This window comes from Panonychus citri, unplaced genomic scaffold, assembly GCF_014898815.1.
Source record: "Panonychus citri isolate SS breed McGregor unplaced genomic scaffold, ASM1489881v1 Contig00142, whole genome shotgun sequence".
NCBI lineage: Eukaryota > Metazoa > Arthropoda > Arachnida > Trombidiformes > Tetranychidae > Panonychus > Panonychus citri.
Window position 1 is genome coordinate 88,138 of NW_026515547.1, and position 17,354 is coordinate 105,491.

General features: G+C 28.6%; 2 protein-coding genes across 2 annotated transcripts; one reads left to right on the top strand and one right to left on the bottom strand.

Moving 5' to 3' along the window:
• Nucleotides 1–685: 685 nt before the first annotated feature.
• On the bottom strand, nucleotides 686–14,805 carry LOC128395870 (uncharacterized). The gene is made up of 6 exons (XM_053356344.1): nucleotides 13,527–14,805; nucleotides 4,058–4,615; nucleotides 3,715–3,984; nucleotides 3,302–3,620; nucleotides 1,184–1,809; nucleotides 686–1,096 (listed from the first exon to the last, which is right to left on the bottom strand). Exons 1-6 carry the CDS (start codon nucleotides 13,648–13,650, stop codon nucleotides 693–695), a joined length of 2,301 nt encoding a protein of 766 aa, XP_053212319.1. The 5' UTR covers nucleotides 13,651–14,805; the 3' UTR covers nucleotides 686–692.
• A 1,632-nt stretch (nucleotides 14,806–16,437) lies between these two features.
• LOC128395957 (mediator of RNA polymerase II transcription subunit 21-like) lies at nucleotides 16,438–17,333 on the top strand. Its single transcript, XM_053356456.1, has 2 exons — nucleotides 16,438–16,857; nucleotides 16,965–17,333. Exons 1-2 carry the CDS (start codon nucleotides 16,597–16,599, stop codon nucleotides 17,121–17,123), a joined length of 420 nt encoding a protein of 139 aa, XP_053212431.1. The 5' UTR covers nucleotides 16,438–16,596; the 3' UTR covers nucleotides 17,124–17,333.
• Nucleotides 17,334–17,354: the final 21 nt, after the last annotated feature.

Consider the following 17,354-nt stretch of genomic DNA (forward strand, 5'->3'; position numbering starts at 1 on the left):
TGTTTGTAATATTGGGCTTGTAGTGGACAGCGATTTGGTTGAAAGTGATCGGGGATACGTTTGATTTTCAGAAAGTTCACTTTGCACCTTAGGTCTTGGACCGAGCATCGGCCATCTACGGCCGACATTGCCATCAGCTTGTTGATTTGACGAAACTGGACCAACATTATTTGAACCAAAACGAAATTTACAAAGTATCAATAAAAGGATAATGAGGAATATTAAAGTTATTGTTGCGATGATTAAACTCTTTTCAGGATTATCAAATAATGGATTGTCAACAACTCTTGTCCCATCAGAAGTGGTCACTTCGGGAGATTCTGAGCTCGCCTGATAATAGTAATTATTGTTGTCGTTGTTGGACATTTAAATGCGAGGCGAAAATATTAGATTGGAAAATGTTATTTACAATTAAAAGTAAAAGGGGGAAAAATGCTTCTCCATTAAGGATTTACACTGAAGAAAACATTTGATTACATTGATTAATTGAGGTTTAGTTACAAGATGATTTAATTAAGTCAATTGTTGTTGATTGTTATGGTTAATTGTTCCTCAAATAGGAAACAATCGTTATATTGGTCAAATGATCAAACTGGCACAAAAAGATGGACATGAAGAAGTATAAAAAAAAGTGATTCAAATGATGAATAAATAACAATATTTTTCAATTAGAATCTAATTAAAAGCAGATTCTAACGGTACTTATTATTATCCATTGATTGTAATATATACAATTGACTAGCAAATGAAGGTGATGGTGATGAGGATGAGGATGAAGCTGATCCTTTCGTGGTAAATGGTTGAATGGTCAAACATTTATCGGAAAAATTACCATGATGATGATGTAAATTGTGGTTATAATTGGATTTAGCTGTTAATAGATTAGTCGATGTTAATGATCGTGATAGAGTTAATTTTTCAAGTTGATCATTTCTCGACCAAGATGAACGGCAAATTGACCAAGCAATTAGGACAACAATTTGTGTGATCAATAAAATGCTGAAGATTAATACAAGTCCAGTATATGTTAGGCAGTTAAATGATGAGTACGATGATTGAGAAGATAAATTCAATTCATTTGGAATACTTTTTGAGTCTGAAAAGTTAAAAGGTAAACGTCAACAAATTAATCGATAATTAATTCTAATGGAATATAATTTATTAACTTGATTGTTTGGCTTACCTTTAATTATATCATATCGTCCATCTCGTTTGGTTGGTGTTTGTTTGGGTTGATTTTTACCTTCGATGAAATCGAAACCATCTTGAATACGAATCGATTGTAGGACAATTAGATCTTGTTCTGTTGGTGGTGGTGTCGATTGGTGGACATTTCGTCTTCTTCGTCTTCGTTTACCATAGGAAAATGATTCTTGGGTTGAACCATCAAAACCATCCGAGAAACAATGGATCGGCTGACATTTGGCCAAACACGGTGATACTACCGCTCGAAAGTTGACAATATCTGAGGTCGGAAATTTAAACGCTTCAAAGGTTGTCTCAAGGGTTTTGGCCGCTCCTTTGATTCGTGATATTGGTCCCATCACGGCGATATCAATAGGACAACCATCGGCACCGATAAGTTCAATTTCACTTCCATCTACTCCATCGGAGGCCACTAATGAACGGATGAAAATTTCATACGGTGAAGGTTCATCGATAATTGAAAATCGTAAAGTTAATTGATCACCAATCTTTGCCGCTCGAATTGGAGATCCAAGTCTATCGGTAACGGTAATTGTCACATTCGGGGAATCAACGATCGACGAGTGGACAAATCTTTCATCTTTAGCTGCACCAATTATCTCACTGAACAATTAACAAATTGTAAGAAAATAACAACAATGATTAATTTAATTTTACTTTTGATTTAGATTTTGAATATGACATAACAAAAAGAAACCAAAGTAAATCATATTAGCAATTAACTTTGAAAACCTTGTTAACTGTTAACAATTAAAAATTACAATTGTGTGCAAACAATATAAAAGATTACACAAGATTTAATTACTCCATGTTAATTGTTACCATTTAGTTGATTACAAAACAAAATTAAAGGAGTAATTTAAATTTCTCAAGGAAATAAATCTTTCTCAATGTTATGTATTATTATCATTTTAAATTGTTGTAAAACAAAAGTTGATTGTTAACCATTGATAATATACATAAATATAATCATTGTTTACATGATTAGTTAATTGTAATTACCCAGAGAAAGCAAATTAATTTCAATGTTAATCACAACTTGTTTATTTTTTCATTCATTATTTAACCAACTCGATTATTAATAACATCAACTAATGAGTTTATTTAACTTTATCCAATGTAAATAATTAAGGTTCATTGACCAAATCATGATGACGATTGGTCAACAATTAGATTCAGGGTAATAACAATTTAAAGTAAATCAAATTTAATTGTTGTTTGCTGAAATGGTTAACCCTTGATTGACAAAGTTACAGAAATGTAATAAAAAAAAACAAGACTTCAACTTTAACAATTGAATGTTGAACAATCAACAAACTAATGGGACAATTTAAAAGATCAAATTTTAATCCAGTTTAAATGATGAATTAAATATTAATGATAATGATTTAAAAAATCTTTAGACTGATTAAAAAGTGATTAACTGAGTTATGAGAAAAATTAAATTGTTATTAAATACTGGCCGTTGATTTTTCCTTAGCACTTAATACAAAGTGTAAGAATCAATTAATCAATGTAACTAATTAACTTGTTGATGTTTTAATTATTATGATTTATTTTGCTTTTACTATTTAAATAAACAGGAAGGAAAGTATATTTAATATGATGGAAAGAAATTAAATTTAATCATAAAGTGGAAAAACTTTAACTTGACCAAAGGAAGTTGATGGTCAAGGTTAATTATCATCGATGATTAAAGATTTGATGATTGATTGACCATGAAATGGAAAGTTTAAATTGTAAACTATTAGATTTACAATCGTTATTATTAATAGTAATCAGGAAAATCAATATTATCATTACTGATCTAAGGTTGATCAATGGATATCAGTTAATCCTTGATTACTGAATCAATTGATTTGATTTATTAAAAGTTGTGGTGAGAATGAAAAATAAATCTAATTGTGTTGAAAGTTATCATGATTACTTTTCCGCCGTTTAATTTAATAATTGCTGATCATATACTTTCAATATTGGACATGGGGCTTGATTGTTAATCTTAATTATTTTACAGTAAAAGTTTGCATTTTGTAATCAACTTAATTGGTGACAATTTGTACGGAAAGAAAGTGTCAACTATTGTTGATCAACTTACCCATCTGATTCAAAGACAACGGTATTGACCACAGTTTTATTGGTCAAATCATATGAACACTGGACAGATAGGCCAAGATCTTTGGTGGTGACAATTAAATCATGATGTTGAAGGACAATTTCTGATGTATATTTAGCACCATCATCACGTTTAACAGCACAATCAACATCATTATAGCCCAACGATAATTCAAATGATAGACTATTGTTAATGTCCATTACACAGGAATTGGGCTTCGATTTACCGTAAATTTTACCATTGAAAATCCTGTTGGTTCGAACTCTGGTCAGCATATCTCGAGATCGGCAAACAATATCGACTAATATAAATAATGTAATAAAGAGGGAATATCAATGATTAGTCTTAATTGTTATTCTTTTTGTCAGGTTAATCAATTGTCGCTGATTTATTACCATCGTAACAAGAAGTAAGCTCATAGGAAACTGCTGGAGGAATCTCAAAATAAGCATCGTTTATGTGATTAGTTGATGATGAATCAAGATGAGAGATTCGACAAACTTTACTAATTGTTGGATCTCCAAGATCAAATGAGAAACAACGAAATTCTGATTGTAAACATTTAGCTCGACATCCATCAGTTGATTTAATCTCCGGATAAACTGAATCAACAGTTTTCAATAATCGTCCTCGTATCGTTTTAAATTCACACAATTTTTTAGGCTCTAAAATAAGTGATTAGAAATTGATTAGCTGATTGATTTATTGATCGTCATTTGATTGATCGTTTTTTTTTACCTTGAATACAATTATTTTCAATATATTCTTGACCAGGAGCTGATCTGAAGTGACGATCGGTACTAAATGGTGTAACAATTGAATGTCGATCCATTTCTGATAAACTACATTCACCGGTAGCTCGATTGTAATTAGCTGATCGACATTGAAAACTGGTCTCAGTGTAACATTTAACCATACAATCTGATTTGGTCGGAGATGAGGCCAATTTAGAGGTATAACCGGTCAATATATGACTTGGAACAGTTTCAAAGACCCACGATTTTTGGCAGACCGGTTCAATTGTAACACCAAGACAAATTTTCTGTGCATAAATTGTAAACACGGGAAAATGTGATTTATTCAATGAGGCTGGACGATTAGAGGCACTGGTACTAAAAAGGACACAAAGTCCCGTCTCAAAGTTAAGCGATTGACAAGTTGAATTGGATCGGCATCTATTGAGACAATCAGTTAATCGTAAAGTTCCCGGTATAGTTGCAATTGATTCCGATGAAGATGAATAAACAAAGCCCGTAATTAGCTCAAAACTTAAATCATTCTGATCACAAGGTCCACCTGAAATTAATCCATCGAGAACAATTAGTTAATCATTGAGAGAGAGAGAGAGAGAGAGAAAAAACTTCTAATTAATATAAAAAATCTCATCTCGAGGTTTAAACGGTGAAACCAATTTTACTTTTCTGTAGCAATTTATAAATTGCTACCTGTTAATTGTGAAAGTTGGAAAGTAACAGAAAAAAATTCAAACGGTTGATTACAGTTCAATGTAATTGTTTACCATTGTAATGTATTGAAACGACAATTAAGTGATGATGATTAACACTAATGACATTTAAAGTGTTCAGTAGTTGAAGTAAATACTAAAGGTTGAATTGACTTTCACCTTTAGGAAAATGATATATATATAAATTGTGAACAGAAACAGTAACAATTTACTGATTGTTACGGGATAAAAAAAAGAGAGCCATAGATTAGATTGTCTATTAAAGTTTAAATGGTTATCAACCATTTAGAAATAGTAATCAAAGGAAAATTATTACAATCAACATGATTTCAAACTAAATCCTAGTTGAAATTTTAAATTGTTGAGAAGCAGAAAAAAAGTTTAGTTGAATGACCCAAACAATTTAAATTGTTTAATCAGCTAAATCAAGTTGAAGTTTTTTAAACACTTTCTCTGGATGATTAAGAATTAAGAAGAAAAAAAAATCTAATATACTTTCTGTTTATCGTAACTGTTAAATTGCTGCCAAATTGTTGAAAGGATTAAATTGTAACAATCAACTTTATTCATTAATTTAGTTCAACAATCAACTTTCATTATTCATGGTTAATGATATCAAGTCATCATCATGATATTGAACAGATTCACTTGTCAACATGATGACCAGAGACAAGAATTTTTTTCATTACTCTGACTGGACATTGACCAACAGGATGATGATGATGATAAGTAATGACCGGAAATATGAATCTCTTTCCGGTTATCTATTATATTTAATTGTCTTGTGAGTTAATTTGTATGGTTTAAGTTTAAAACTCTCTCTCTCTATGTGTTAATTGTGCTAATTGTTTTTCACTCCTCCTCCTTTGGCACCTTTGATTGTGCTCGGAAATTAATTGACAATTAAAATTGTGACTTAATTAACTTTTCATTAAAAAAGTTACTTGGTGTTAACTTGAATCCTTCTTGGTTTAATCATCAATTATCACAATCAGTTAATCATTTACAATTTAGTATGTTTATCAAAATTAACATTATATTACAATTTAAATTATGATAGCAACGATTAATTGTAAAAGTTTAATTAGTTGATTTGATTCACTCTTTCTAGTCTTAATTGTTATAGTAGTTGAGAGGAGTTTCTAAATTTTAATATTAATTGTTTATCATTTTGTTTTTTTTCCCAATCGGAAGATGATTAACAACCAGATTAATTATTTCATGCAGTTAATCATCAATATTAATGATGATTTAATCTTAATTATCGTTTATATTGATTGAAGATTCACCCACAATTAAGGTACCATAATTAATGATTAAAACAAATCATCAGCTTATTGTGTCAGAATATTTTTTGACAAAAACTCACAGAAATGAGGAAGTGATTTAACTTGATCACTATTAGTTAATCCGGTGAAAGGTCAACAATCAAAAGTAAATATAGTTACAGTTGATAATGATTACAATTAATAACTTTGCAGAGATGAAAATTAAATCAACAGGAAACTTTAAGAACTGGATTTAAGTAATAATAATGAATATTGATTGTGACAATTTGATGATTAGTTTAGATTATGGGAACACACAATTTACCTAAAAATCAAGTTTACAATTGAAAATTAGTTGATTAAAATTAACGAAATAAACAAACAACTAAATCATGTTGATTAACTTTTACGGGAACAACAATGATTACCATTAAATTGCAATCAAACTGTGGAGTTAATCATCATAAATTGTAAATTATCATCGTTATAATTAACAAATTGTAATGTTAATTGGGTTTAATTCATTTTTCATCTTAATAGTTTGGCAGTTGAACAGAAATTGTTTTTTTTTCGTAACTGAATTAAAACTAAATCAAAAGTCATTGAAAGTTAAAGAGTTGAAAAAAAAGTTAATCAAAATTGTAAGAATTGTAATTAATTGATTTCAGACTAAAGTTACATTAAATTTAAACTGAATCAACGAATTCAATTGTAATTAATCAAATTCCCATGTTAGTTAATTGTAATTTCCGAGATGAACATTTGAAAATAAATGTATATTAATCATACAATTTAATATCTTCATTGTACAATTTAACCGCAGGGATAAAACAACAGCAGTAATCAGAAAGTGTTAAGCAATTAGTTGATTTAATTAATAAAAATGATTTTAATATCCTAATAACAATTAAGGATCTTAAAGTTAATCGTGAGAGTAACAAAAAAAAATCAAGGACAAAGTTTGATCACAATGTTAATTGTTGATCGTTAAGCGAGTTAATGAATTTAAATCATAGTCTAACTAACTAACTAATTCAACAATTAACAATAATCATTTGATGATTTAACTTTAATCAACATTAGGTATCTTCATCAGCTGATCAATTGTTTACGGAACTAAATTGTTACTGGAAATGTTTAATCTTCAAGTTTCCCCATTGAACTAATCATCTTAATCATTTGATTCCCTGTTGTGATTAGGATTAAATTACAACAAAAATCAAGAGCTATTAACTAACAACAGGAACAATTTAATCAAGAATTCACAATCTATTTCTGGTTTAATGTAATAATTTGAAGGTCAATGTTGTAACAATTAATTACTTAATACCGTAGTAGGCGTTGGGAACAATTAACGTTGATTACAATTAATAATCAACAGGTAAACAAAATACAATTAAAAAGAAAAGCTTCCGAAAATTGTATTTACAATTAATAGTTAAATTTTGCTGTTGTTTAATTGTCTAATATTTAATTACCATGATTAATACATGGAAATGATCATTAATCATAAGCAAAAAACTTTCACTTTCATAATTGAACTTTCTGATTAGTTTTAATTTAATTTTAATTATCAACAACACTAAGGTAATTGTTTTAAGTGTACATACAATTATTAATAAATTCAATTAACATCTTCATGTTAATGATACAATTTATTTAATTGTTTCGCTATGATATTTACAATTAGCAAAGGTTAAATATTGAACTTGAAAAGTTTTCGGTAACAATTAAGTGTAACAAGAAACGTTTCCGACTCTAATAATAAAATCAAATCAAATCGTAATCAACTAATCAATATGAAAATTTATTACACAAGTCACACCTTGAATCGCCCAACAATCAACATGGGTGAAGTTAATTGTAATTAACTAATCATAATAAACTTTATATTTCAAGTTGCATTGAATCAAATTTGTATTTTTTTTTATTAACAAGTTTTGGTTAATCAATTTGTTGAGAAGTGTTTTATTAATTAACTTAATTGTGACATATACAAAGCAAAGAAACCACCAGAAAAGTGTAACAGTTAATTGTGGTTAGTTATATACAATTAAATTAACATCGTCCACCCTTTAAATTAGGTTATTAATTTAAATTGTAACTTGATTGTGCGTGTTGAGGTTCAATTTTACAAACTAAATTAGATTTGATTGTTGTGACTACTAATCATACTGGTTGTAATTTAAATACATATATCATGGGAAATTGTTACAATAATCATACCAGAATTAAGAGTTGATTTAAATTGTTGAAAGAAAAAAAAATTTCTAATCCAATTATTATGAATTTGATTCTTAAATTGTTGTTATGATTATCATCAAGTTAATCATATTATTCCTATGTCTCCTTTTTTTAATCATGATCATCATTTGGATTAACTTTTCCATGTCATAATCATGATTGTTGTATAAAATAATCAACTAAATTGTTGTACTCAGGTAATCATGATGATCGTAATCCTGATTGTGAATGATAATAATTATTGTTACTATCAAGTAACCAGGAAACACATTGGTTAGGCTGCTAATCATGATTATCATTTAATCAGATTGTTAAGGTTACTCTTGATTTAGTTTAAATTGTAATAGTATATGAACAATTTAAATGTTTGACCAAACAATTTAACTCTGACCCATTGGTAATATTAGGTTGTCATCTTTATCAATTTCTTGATGTTTAAATGATACTGATGATGATAAAATTAAAGATGACGACATGTAATTTAAATTGACAATTAAAATATTATGATTAAGCTAAGGATCAACGAGTGTATGTATCTTAACAATTAAGCCTGAGGCTAAATTGTTACTATCGTTTTTTTAGGATAAATTAACTAAAATTTATCATCTCTTCCTGATGAACATAATCTGTGGTCAAACAATCAACATAAATGATAATTAATCAAACAAGATTATCAACTTGACCAATACAATCAAACAAAAAATCAAGATTCGGTTCAAACTTGTTGATTGGCTAAAGATTAACAAACAATTTAACTAATCATATTGTTCACATACTAAAGGTGAATGTTGATAGTTGACAAATTAATTGTCATTCCAATTGGTTGATTGCCAATTAAATAGTAATCAAAATAAATACTGAACAATAATTTTCAATCAAGGATGAAAAAACTGTTTCTTTGGATTGTTTTACTTAAGTGATTTAGTGATGGTCAGTTAGTTGGATTGACCATTGATAATAATGATCATTTTGTACTGATCCGAATTGGGAAAAAATTGTTTTCTTTTTCACTATTTCAACCATTTTAACCCATTTTATTTGGATAATGAATCCAAAATGATTACATGGTACATTTTTTTCACCATCATCATGAAAAATAACTTGTTAATCAACTGCTTCCTTTTCCTGTTTCCAGGAAAGATAAAGATTATCAAGATTACTTCCTAAATTATATCCATAAATATGATGAATCATAAAAAAAGGGTTGAAATTGAATGAGCATTTATTGTTTCACTCTAAAGGTCAGTTAGGGTCACTTTCGCTGGACCAAGAATGGGATGATAAGGATGATTATGCTCAAGTGATTAAAGTTAATTAATTAGTATTCATATCTAGAGGAAAAGTAATAATATTAAAAGAAAACTTTTTTTTTCAAACAATCGCCATGAAAATGTTACCTGTTGACATGAACACGTTTAAAAAGTGATGTTAAATTTGATACCTGATGATGAGTTTTTGTTTATTTACTGTAGATGAAGATGAAGATGAAGATGAGGATGAGGATGAGGATGATTATGAGGATAAACTTGTTATCATAAAGGTAATTTGTTACTAGGAACGTTAAAAGGTGTGGTCATTGAGCTGAAATTTTCAGGTAAAAAAAGAGAAAAAGAAAGAAAAATTTTCAGAATAAACAAAAGTTGATTCCGGAAAAAGAAAATCTAATCATTTCTAATCAACAATTAACTAATTAACCAAACAACTTGACCCTTTAATTTGCTACAACAACAATTATCAAGATAATCAAACAAGGAAACAAACCAATTAAACGTTGGTTAATCATGACAAAGCAATCAAAACATTGAGACGATTAAATCTCAGGTGAAAAAAAATAAACAAACAAAATTTACGAATGAAAAAACTTTTCAATCGCAATTTATTAATCGTCAGTAGTTACGAGCAACAATTAATCAATTACCATTGGAAAGGTCAATGAAATAATCAAAACAATTAACATAAGCAATAAGAATTGAATAATATTAATAGTAAAGTAAGAGAAATCATCTAAAACAATTAATGATAAACAGGTAACTAAATTAATGACAATGCGAATTTAAAAAAGGGATATTAGTTGTAATCATTGAAATTGATTGCAAATAATTTACCAACCAATTAAACTGTCAAATTAATAGTTTATTTTGTAACTAAATGAGAAACAACAAAACTTTGTTTCCATCTACTTACCCTGTGTACCAAGGTAACAAGGTTTAGATTGAAAAAAAACTACAGTCCTTACCTGTTAAACTATGAAAAAATTTACTAATCATTACCGTCGTTATTATGATTATTTATATTGATGGTGAAAAAAATATATATAATATTTCAATGTCAATCTAAATATATGATAACTTTGGTGCGAAGGCAAAAAAACGCATTGAAAGATTATCATTATCATCACAATGGAATAGGGAAAAAATTTTTACAAAGATAATCTTTCATCTCTCTCTGTTTTTCAATTGAGGTGTTATAGAGATAAAGATGAAGATAAGATGATGACGATAATGATGATGATGATAAAAATACTTTTATCATCCATCGTCCCCCTGTAATTTAGTAGCAATGGATCCTCATCTCTTTTTTTTCATACCTGGATTAAGGTGATCGGGTAAGTTCACTCCCATACCTTTATCGTCATCATCATTATTATTAATGATGAAGATGGAAATGAAGATGATAGGGATGATGATGATGATAGTCTACTTACATAGTTACTTAGATATTGCCAAAAAATTGATAACAATTGATTCAAACTTATCGTGTTACCTTGACCTTCAATTTTTTTTTCTTCATCTTCTTTTTACTTTTAACCTTTACCATTGGTACAATTTTGTGTAATTGCTTTTTCTGTATACTATTAATGGTATAAATATAAAATGAAATGTGATTTGTTAATAGTTATCAATTGAAATTAATTTTGTCTATTCAGAGATGGAGATTAAATCTCAATTGTTGAAAAGAAATACAAAAAAAAAACGAGATGCAAATCAACTTGCAATCAACAGGTAATATTAGACAAGACACTTTGTAAACCATAATCATCATTATTCATTTGCTATTGAATTGTCTTCATCTTCCAGGTATTCAGTTTGATCACAACAATTTAAATCTGATTACAGATGATCTGAGCGTTTCTCTTGTACTAAACTCAAGCACATAATAATAATTCAGTGCTCATTGAACAATTTGTTATTATGTATTATACTTAATTCAAGTTAATCATGAAATTGTAATCAGACAGTGAAACAGTAATTGGTCAGCCTACCTGTTGTTGATCATTTTCATTTACCTGATATTTTTCATGCTACAAATTTAGATGATAAAAATGATGAGGATGATGATGATGACTGGTTATCCTAAATCATCCTGATGTATATATATATATAAAAAAAAGAGGTAAAATAACAATCACCAGGTAACAATAGACAGTTAGTTACCCAAAGAATCAGAATTCAAGTTCCGGGGTAGCCCTGAACTCTATCAAAATTTTTTGGTGAATATTATATCGATCAGAAAAAAATATCTTCCTATTTTTTTTTCATATTATATTATGAATAACCTGAGAGAGGGCGAGTAGGATGAAGATGATGATTATTATTATTATTATTTAAAAAAGAAACGGTAAACTGGCCTGTTGACCGTAAGGTACAATTGTTTTGTTGCTCTTTATATTAATGATAATAATATTATCAGAATTGTTCAAGGTTGGCAGATTACATTGATTAAGTAATCATGAATATGAAAATAATATTATTCATGACAATAAGTTTTGTTGTTTACTAAATTATCATATTGATCATGATGGCGATGATGATAATTTAACAATGACGTTGATGATTAAATAGTCACCAAAACGATTGACAGCTTCTGATAGATAATAATAACGATTAATGATCCAAGCAATCAACCATTCAATTCAATTGCCTTGTTACAGATCACCAGCGGTAACAGACAACAATTTAAAAGTTAATTGCTGGTGGTTGATCAGTTAACCAAAAGGGATTTTCAAACAATCAAACTTATTATGTATTAAGTGAGACATATGAAAATGTTTCTTAGATCAAGTTTAACAATTAAAACATCCAACTGAATGATTAACTGCCTAAGGAAATAAAATTAATCCATTTCATTGATTAACTTAATACATATTCATATTGATATTAAAATGAAAGGTTAATTGTAAATCTTGATAATGTTTTCTTAATTTAATTGTTAATCAATATGATGTGTTATCTGTTATGATAGGTGATTGAAAGTGCTATATAATTACACAATTACTTGGTTAATTGTTACTTACATTTAAGACAATCAAGTGATTGAAACGGTGTAATTATTAATTTGATATATTCATTTGTATTTCTCAATTTAATTTCCATCATTTAATCAATTTCTCTCGCATCAACTAAAGATAGTTAATTAATATCATAAGTTTTACTTTTCTTTTTCCAATCTCGAGATGGAAAACTAATTTCTATCACAGAATTTAATATAAAGGTAAATGATGGCGAAAATGAAGAAAAAAACAAAAGAATAAAAATCTTCTCCTCCCAATAATTAACTCTCAATCTCCAATGTTTTAAATATCATCCTCATCCTCATCTTCCTATTTATCTTCATCATCTTGTACATATGAAAAAAAAACAAAAACATCAACAAAAGCCCCAAGGAGACAAATCAAAAGTGACTTGAAATCAGCTGAATTACTTATTATGATGATCAACAAAAATCCCGACAATTTAAATGATAATCAAAATTTGACAGTTTCCAATACAATATTATCAGTATTAGTTAATTAAATTTAATTGTGATAATCACAATCACTTATTATATAAGATTAAAGTTTCCAATTAAATTTGAAACACTTCAACACTGATCCAGACGGGAAAAGTTAATTACTCAAGGATAATAAGTTTACAATTTAAACTTATCAAACTTATTAAATTGTTGTGATAATCAATTACTAATATATTTGATTACTATTATTTCAATATTTACACTAATTTTTAATGGTTCTAATGTTAATGATTAACTTGATTAGTATCAAAAGGAAAGTATTTATAATTTGATAATAGAAAGTTAAACGATCTAAATCAATCAATTGATTGTGAAGTTTTTTTTTCTTCATTCATTTCTAAATTTTTCTTAAATCGTTGAACCGTTAACTTCCGTTTGATTAAATTGTGATAATTAGAGAGAAAACAAAATTCACTATAATAATGATCAATATATTTACCTTGACGTTGTTGAAGTTTTGATTGTTGTGGTTGTGACTGTTGTTGTTGTTGTTGTTGGGATTGAATTTGAATTACCCAGGTCAATGTAATGGTAACAATAGTCCAGAATTTAAATTCAATCATGTTGAGATGATTAGATTGATTAGATTATCAATTTACAATATTGAATGATGACAGGGAGGTAATAGAAACAGATTCTAGATAATAATGATGAACGTTATTCAATGATATGAAAACGTTATGATAAACATTCAATTGATTGTAATTTTGATTGTTTGTTGACTGTTGACAATCACGATTGTTATTTTTTTTGTTATATCAACTATTGGATGAATGAAGGATTACCAATGGGATAAAGATGATGATGAGTGAGTGAAATTTGCAGAGTAAATTGTCAAAGGATGTTAGTTGATTGTCACGGTCTAACCAGCACTAAGAACTGAGAGTTTCAAATACTGACCTGGACCTTAAATTGCCCAGTTGATAATCAGTGTTGATTGTTGAGATGATGATGTTGAATGTTACTTTTTTTTCACTTGCTCACAAAGTCAACGGAATCTTTTAGTTGACTCGTCAAAATGAATGAAAGGAGAGAGACAGAAAGAGAGAGATGAAGATGAAGATGAATGAAAATGAAAGGTAAGAATGAAAGATGAAGATAAGAGAGGAAACAAGCAACAGGTAAGAGTTGATGATGATAAGAAGAGAGAGAGAGAGAGAAAAAAAAAGATTCTATCAACGACTTCCTCTGATGATTATGATGATGATGATGATGATGATGATGTTTATTTGTCTTTTTGTCTTCTTCTATCTCTCTCTCGGTCTCTGTTTTTGTGATTGTTTCAATTGAATTAACAACTGAGATACTTGATTATTATGTATATTTGGTCAGCTCCCTGAGTCTCAGTGGATAAAAAGTCACTTAAAGATGATTGATGAGATTAGATAATTAAAATCACGACCAAAAGCGTAATAAATTGTTACCTGGACCAAGAACTTTCATCAAATAACAGAAACAAAAAAGTTTCTAAAAAAAGAAGAACAGAAAAAATTTTCGATTTCACAATTTTTAATTTGTTCTAAGAAAAGTATCAACTTGATTAGGATTATTGTCACTTGTCGAATGGTAAAAATCACCAACCAAAATTAAATCCGATTGATTAACATGGGAAAGAAAATGGAAAACTTTTTATTCAGTTCAAAGTTTTTCGTTAACCCAGTTAATTGTTACTCGTTGGAATCGATAATCATAATGTTGTTATTAGAATTGAAGATTAATCTAAACTGAAGGTATCATTTGGTTAGAATGAACATTTATGATAGAAAAGAGAGAGAGAGAGAGATGAAGATAAATTCTAAGTTCAGAGTGTAAGAGAAGATGAAGGAAAAGAGAGTAAAGAAAGAGAAGATAACAAGTCTCTTTAAAGAGAAGGCGGGTTAAGGGCACTTGTAGTACTCTAACTTGTCTCTTTCTTTTTCCAAGGGAAGATAAAGGTAAGGGCGTTTTCATCATCTTCTTCTGCTTCTCTCTCTCTCTCTCTCATTTTCATCTTCAGGTAAGAAAAAAAACGATTCAAGCAAAATCGTGGTTCCTATTTGATTCGTAGTAAATTTTGATTGTTTCACTTTCAAAACGTTTTCTCAATTGAAAGTTACTACTGATTGCTCACAATTGGTTCACAATTTAAATCATTTTGCATTTTCTTGGTCTAATTGGTTTTACAATTTAATTTCTTTAATCGCTGCCGTGTTAATCAATTTATCCTTTTGTTGATCATTAAGATGATGAAATTGTTTTTGGTCAATTGTTTCTCTTGTTTCTTGATTATTATTATTACAATGAAACTCACGATATTAAACTCAAATGATTAAGGTGATGATGATTCGTTTGTTTTGTTTAAATCAATTGGTTAATTGTCCTTGGGTAAATCTCCTTGTTAATTGTGAACAGATCATCATCATCATCATCATCATCAGGTGTAGCGGATGTTTCCATGCTTCTAACCCATGTGTTTGTATACAATTAAAGATGATAAAAGAAAACAAATCAAAAATTGAATTAGTCAAACAATTAACTAATTGTTCACCTTCAAGGTTGTTTAACTTCAATTGCTTCTGATATTTTCAACTCTCTATCTTGAGAGATATTAATTATTGTTTTCAGTGTCCACAGCAAATGGTCAATCATGGTTAATATAATTTTTTCTTTCTCTCTCTCTTAACTTTTTTTTTCCTTCGAATTTGTTTTTTTCTCTTCTTCTTCTTCTCGAAATAGCCAATGGTCAGTTGTTAACACTTTCATTTGAGATTATTCAAGGTTTCAATTTGGATATTAAGAGATAAACAATAATCACAATTTGACACAATAAATTAATACACAAACAATTATTTAATTAATTAAACTTTTTCTTTCTCTCCTTCTGTTAAGTCAAGGTTTAACTGACCACTACAATAGATTAGTGGTCATCTTAACAATCTCAATGGAACCAATTGATACTCATGCCAATTGAAATCCTCGATTTTCAATTAAATTGTTTTATTTAATTAATTTCTTTCTTTAACCTTAACTTTCATTCTAACAATTATACACAATTGAAAACAATTAAGTAGCTAATGAATCAATTAATTGGTTGATTAACAAAAAAAAACAATTGAAAAGTTAAACATCCAATAAATTGGTTCCACTACTATAAGAATCACCTTTTCAACTTAAATCTTCAAATTAACTTTACCAACAATCAATTAATCAGGCAAGTGATCATTTATTCACTAATTTAAAAATTTAACCCTTTAAATCGTAATTGTAATCGATTTAGTTAAATCAATTTCGAAATTTTTTTTCTTCGTTTTTTGGTTGACCGATAATTCACCAGATGGCGCTGACTCTCATTCTCTTTTCAGTTTTGTTATTGTTTCTTTTTGTTGACAATTTAATCATCATTTAACTCAATTGTCTATTTTTCTTTTAATTGCTTCATTAATCTTGCTAATTAATTGATTGTTTTGTTTTCTAATTGTCCTGTGTGTGTTTCTGTGATTGTTCAACTTTGTTTCCTTCCCCCAACTATTATGGCCGATAGATTAACTCAAATCCAAGATGCTGTCAACATTCAGGCTGAAAATTTCTGCAATAGTATTGGTATAATTCAACAATTTTCCAAGCCAAGTTTTTTCCCTGATTTCGAGAAATCCAAGGCATCGGCTAATGAAGATTCATCTCCCGGTGAAGATTATCCCCAATTATTTGCTCAATTAATTGCAAGAACAGCCAAAGATATCGATGTTCTTATTGATTCACTTCCAAGTGAAGAGTCAACACCAGAGCTTCAGGTAAACAAAAAGATTCTCATAACAATTAATTTTAATATTCTTTTGATGGTGATATTTATCATTGTTTCTCTTTGTTAATCTTTTTTCTATTCATTTTGTGTATTCAGGCTTCGCATTTGAAAAGATTAGAGGCAGAAAATCAAGAAGCGGCTCAAAGATTAGAGGAAACTGTCGCCAAAGGAGAGAAACTATTGGAACAGATACAAAAAGCTCTTCAAGATATCGCTGAAGCTCAACTTCAAATGCAATGTTTCAAGAATTATTAATCAGTGTTACTCTTCAATTTGTCTAATTAACACTCAGATTAATTGTTATCATCATCAGTGAGAAAGTTACTTAATTTCCAAACAAAAAAAAAGGTAACTTATTCAAAGATAAATAATGGATAAGAAAATCCATTCAATCTAAACGAGCTGGAAAAAGATTTAATTGTTAAGCTTCCGATGATTAAAAGCGAACTTTTTTTCTTAATCAAATTCTGATTGAGATGGAAACTT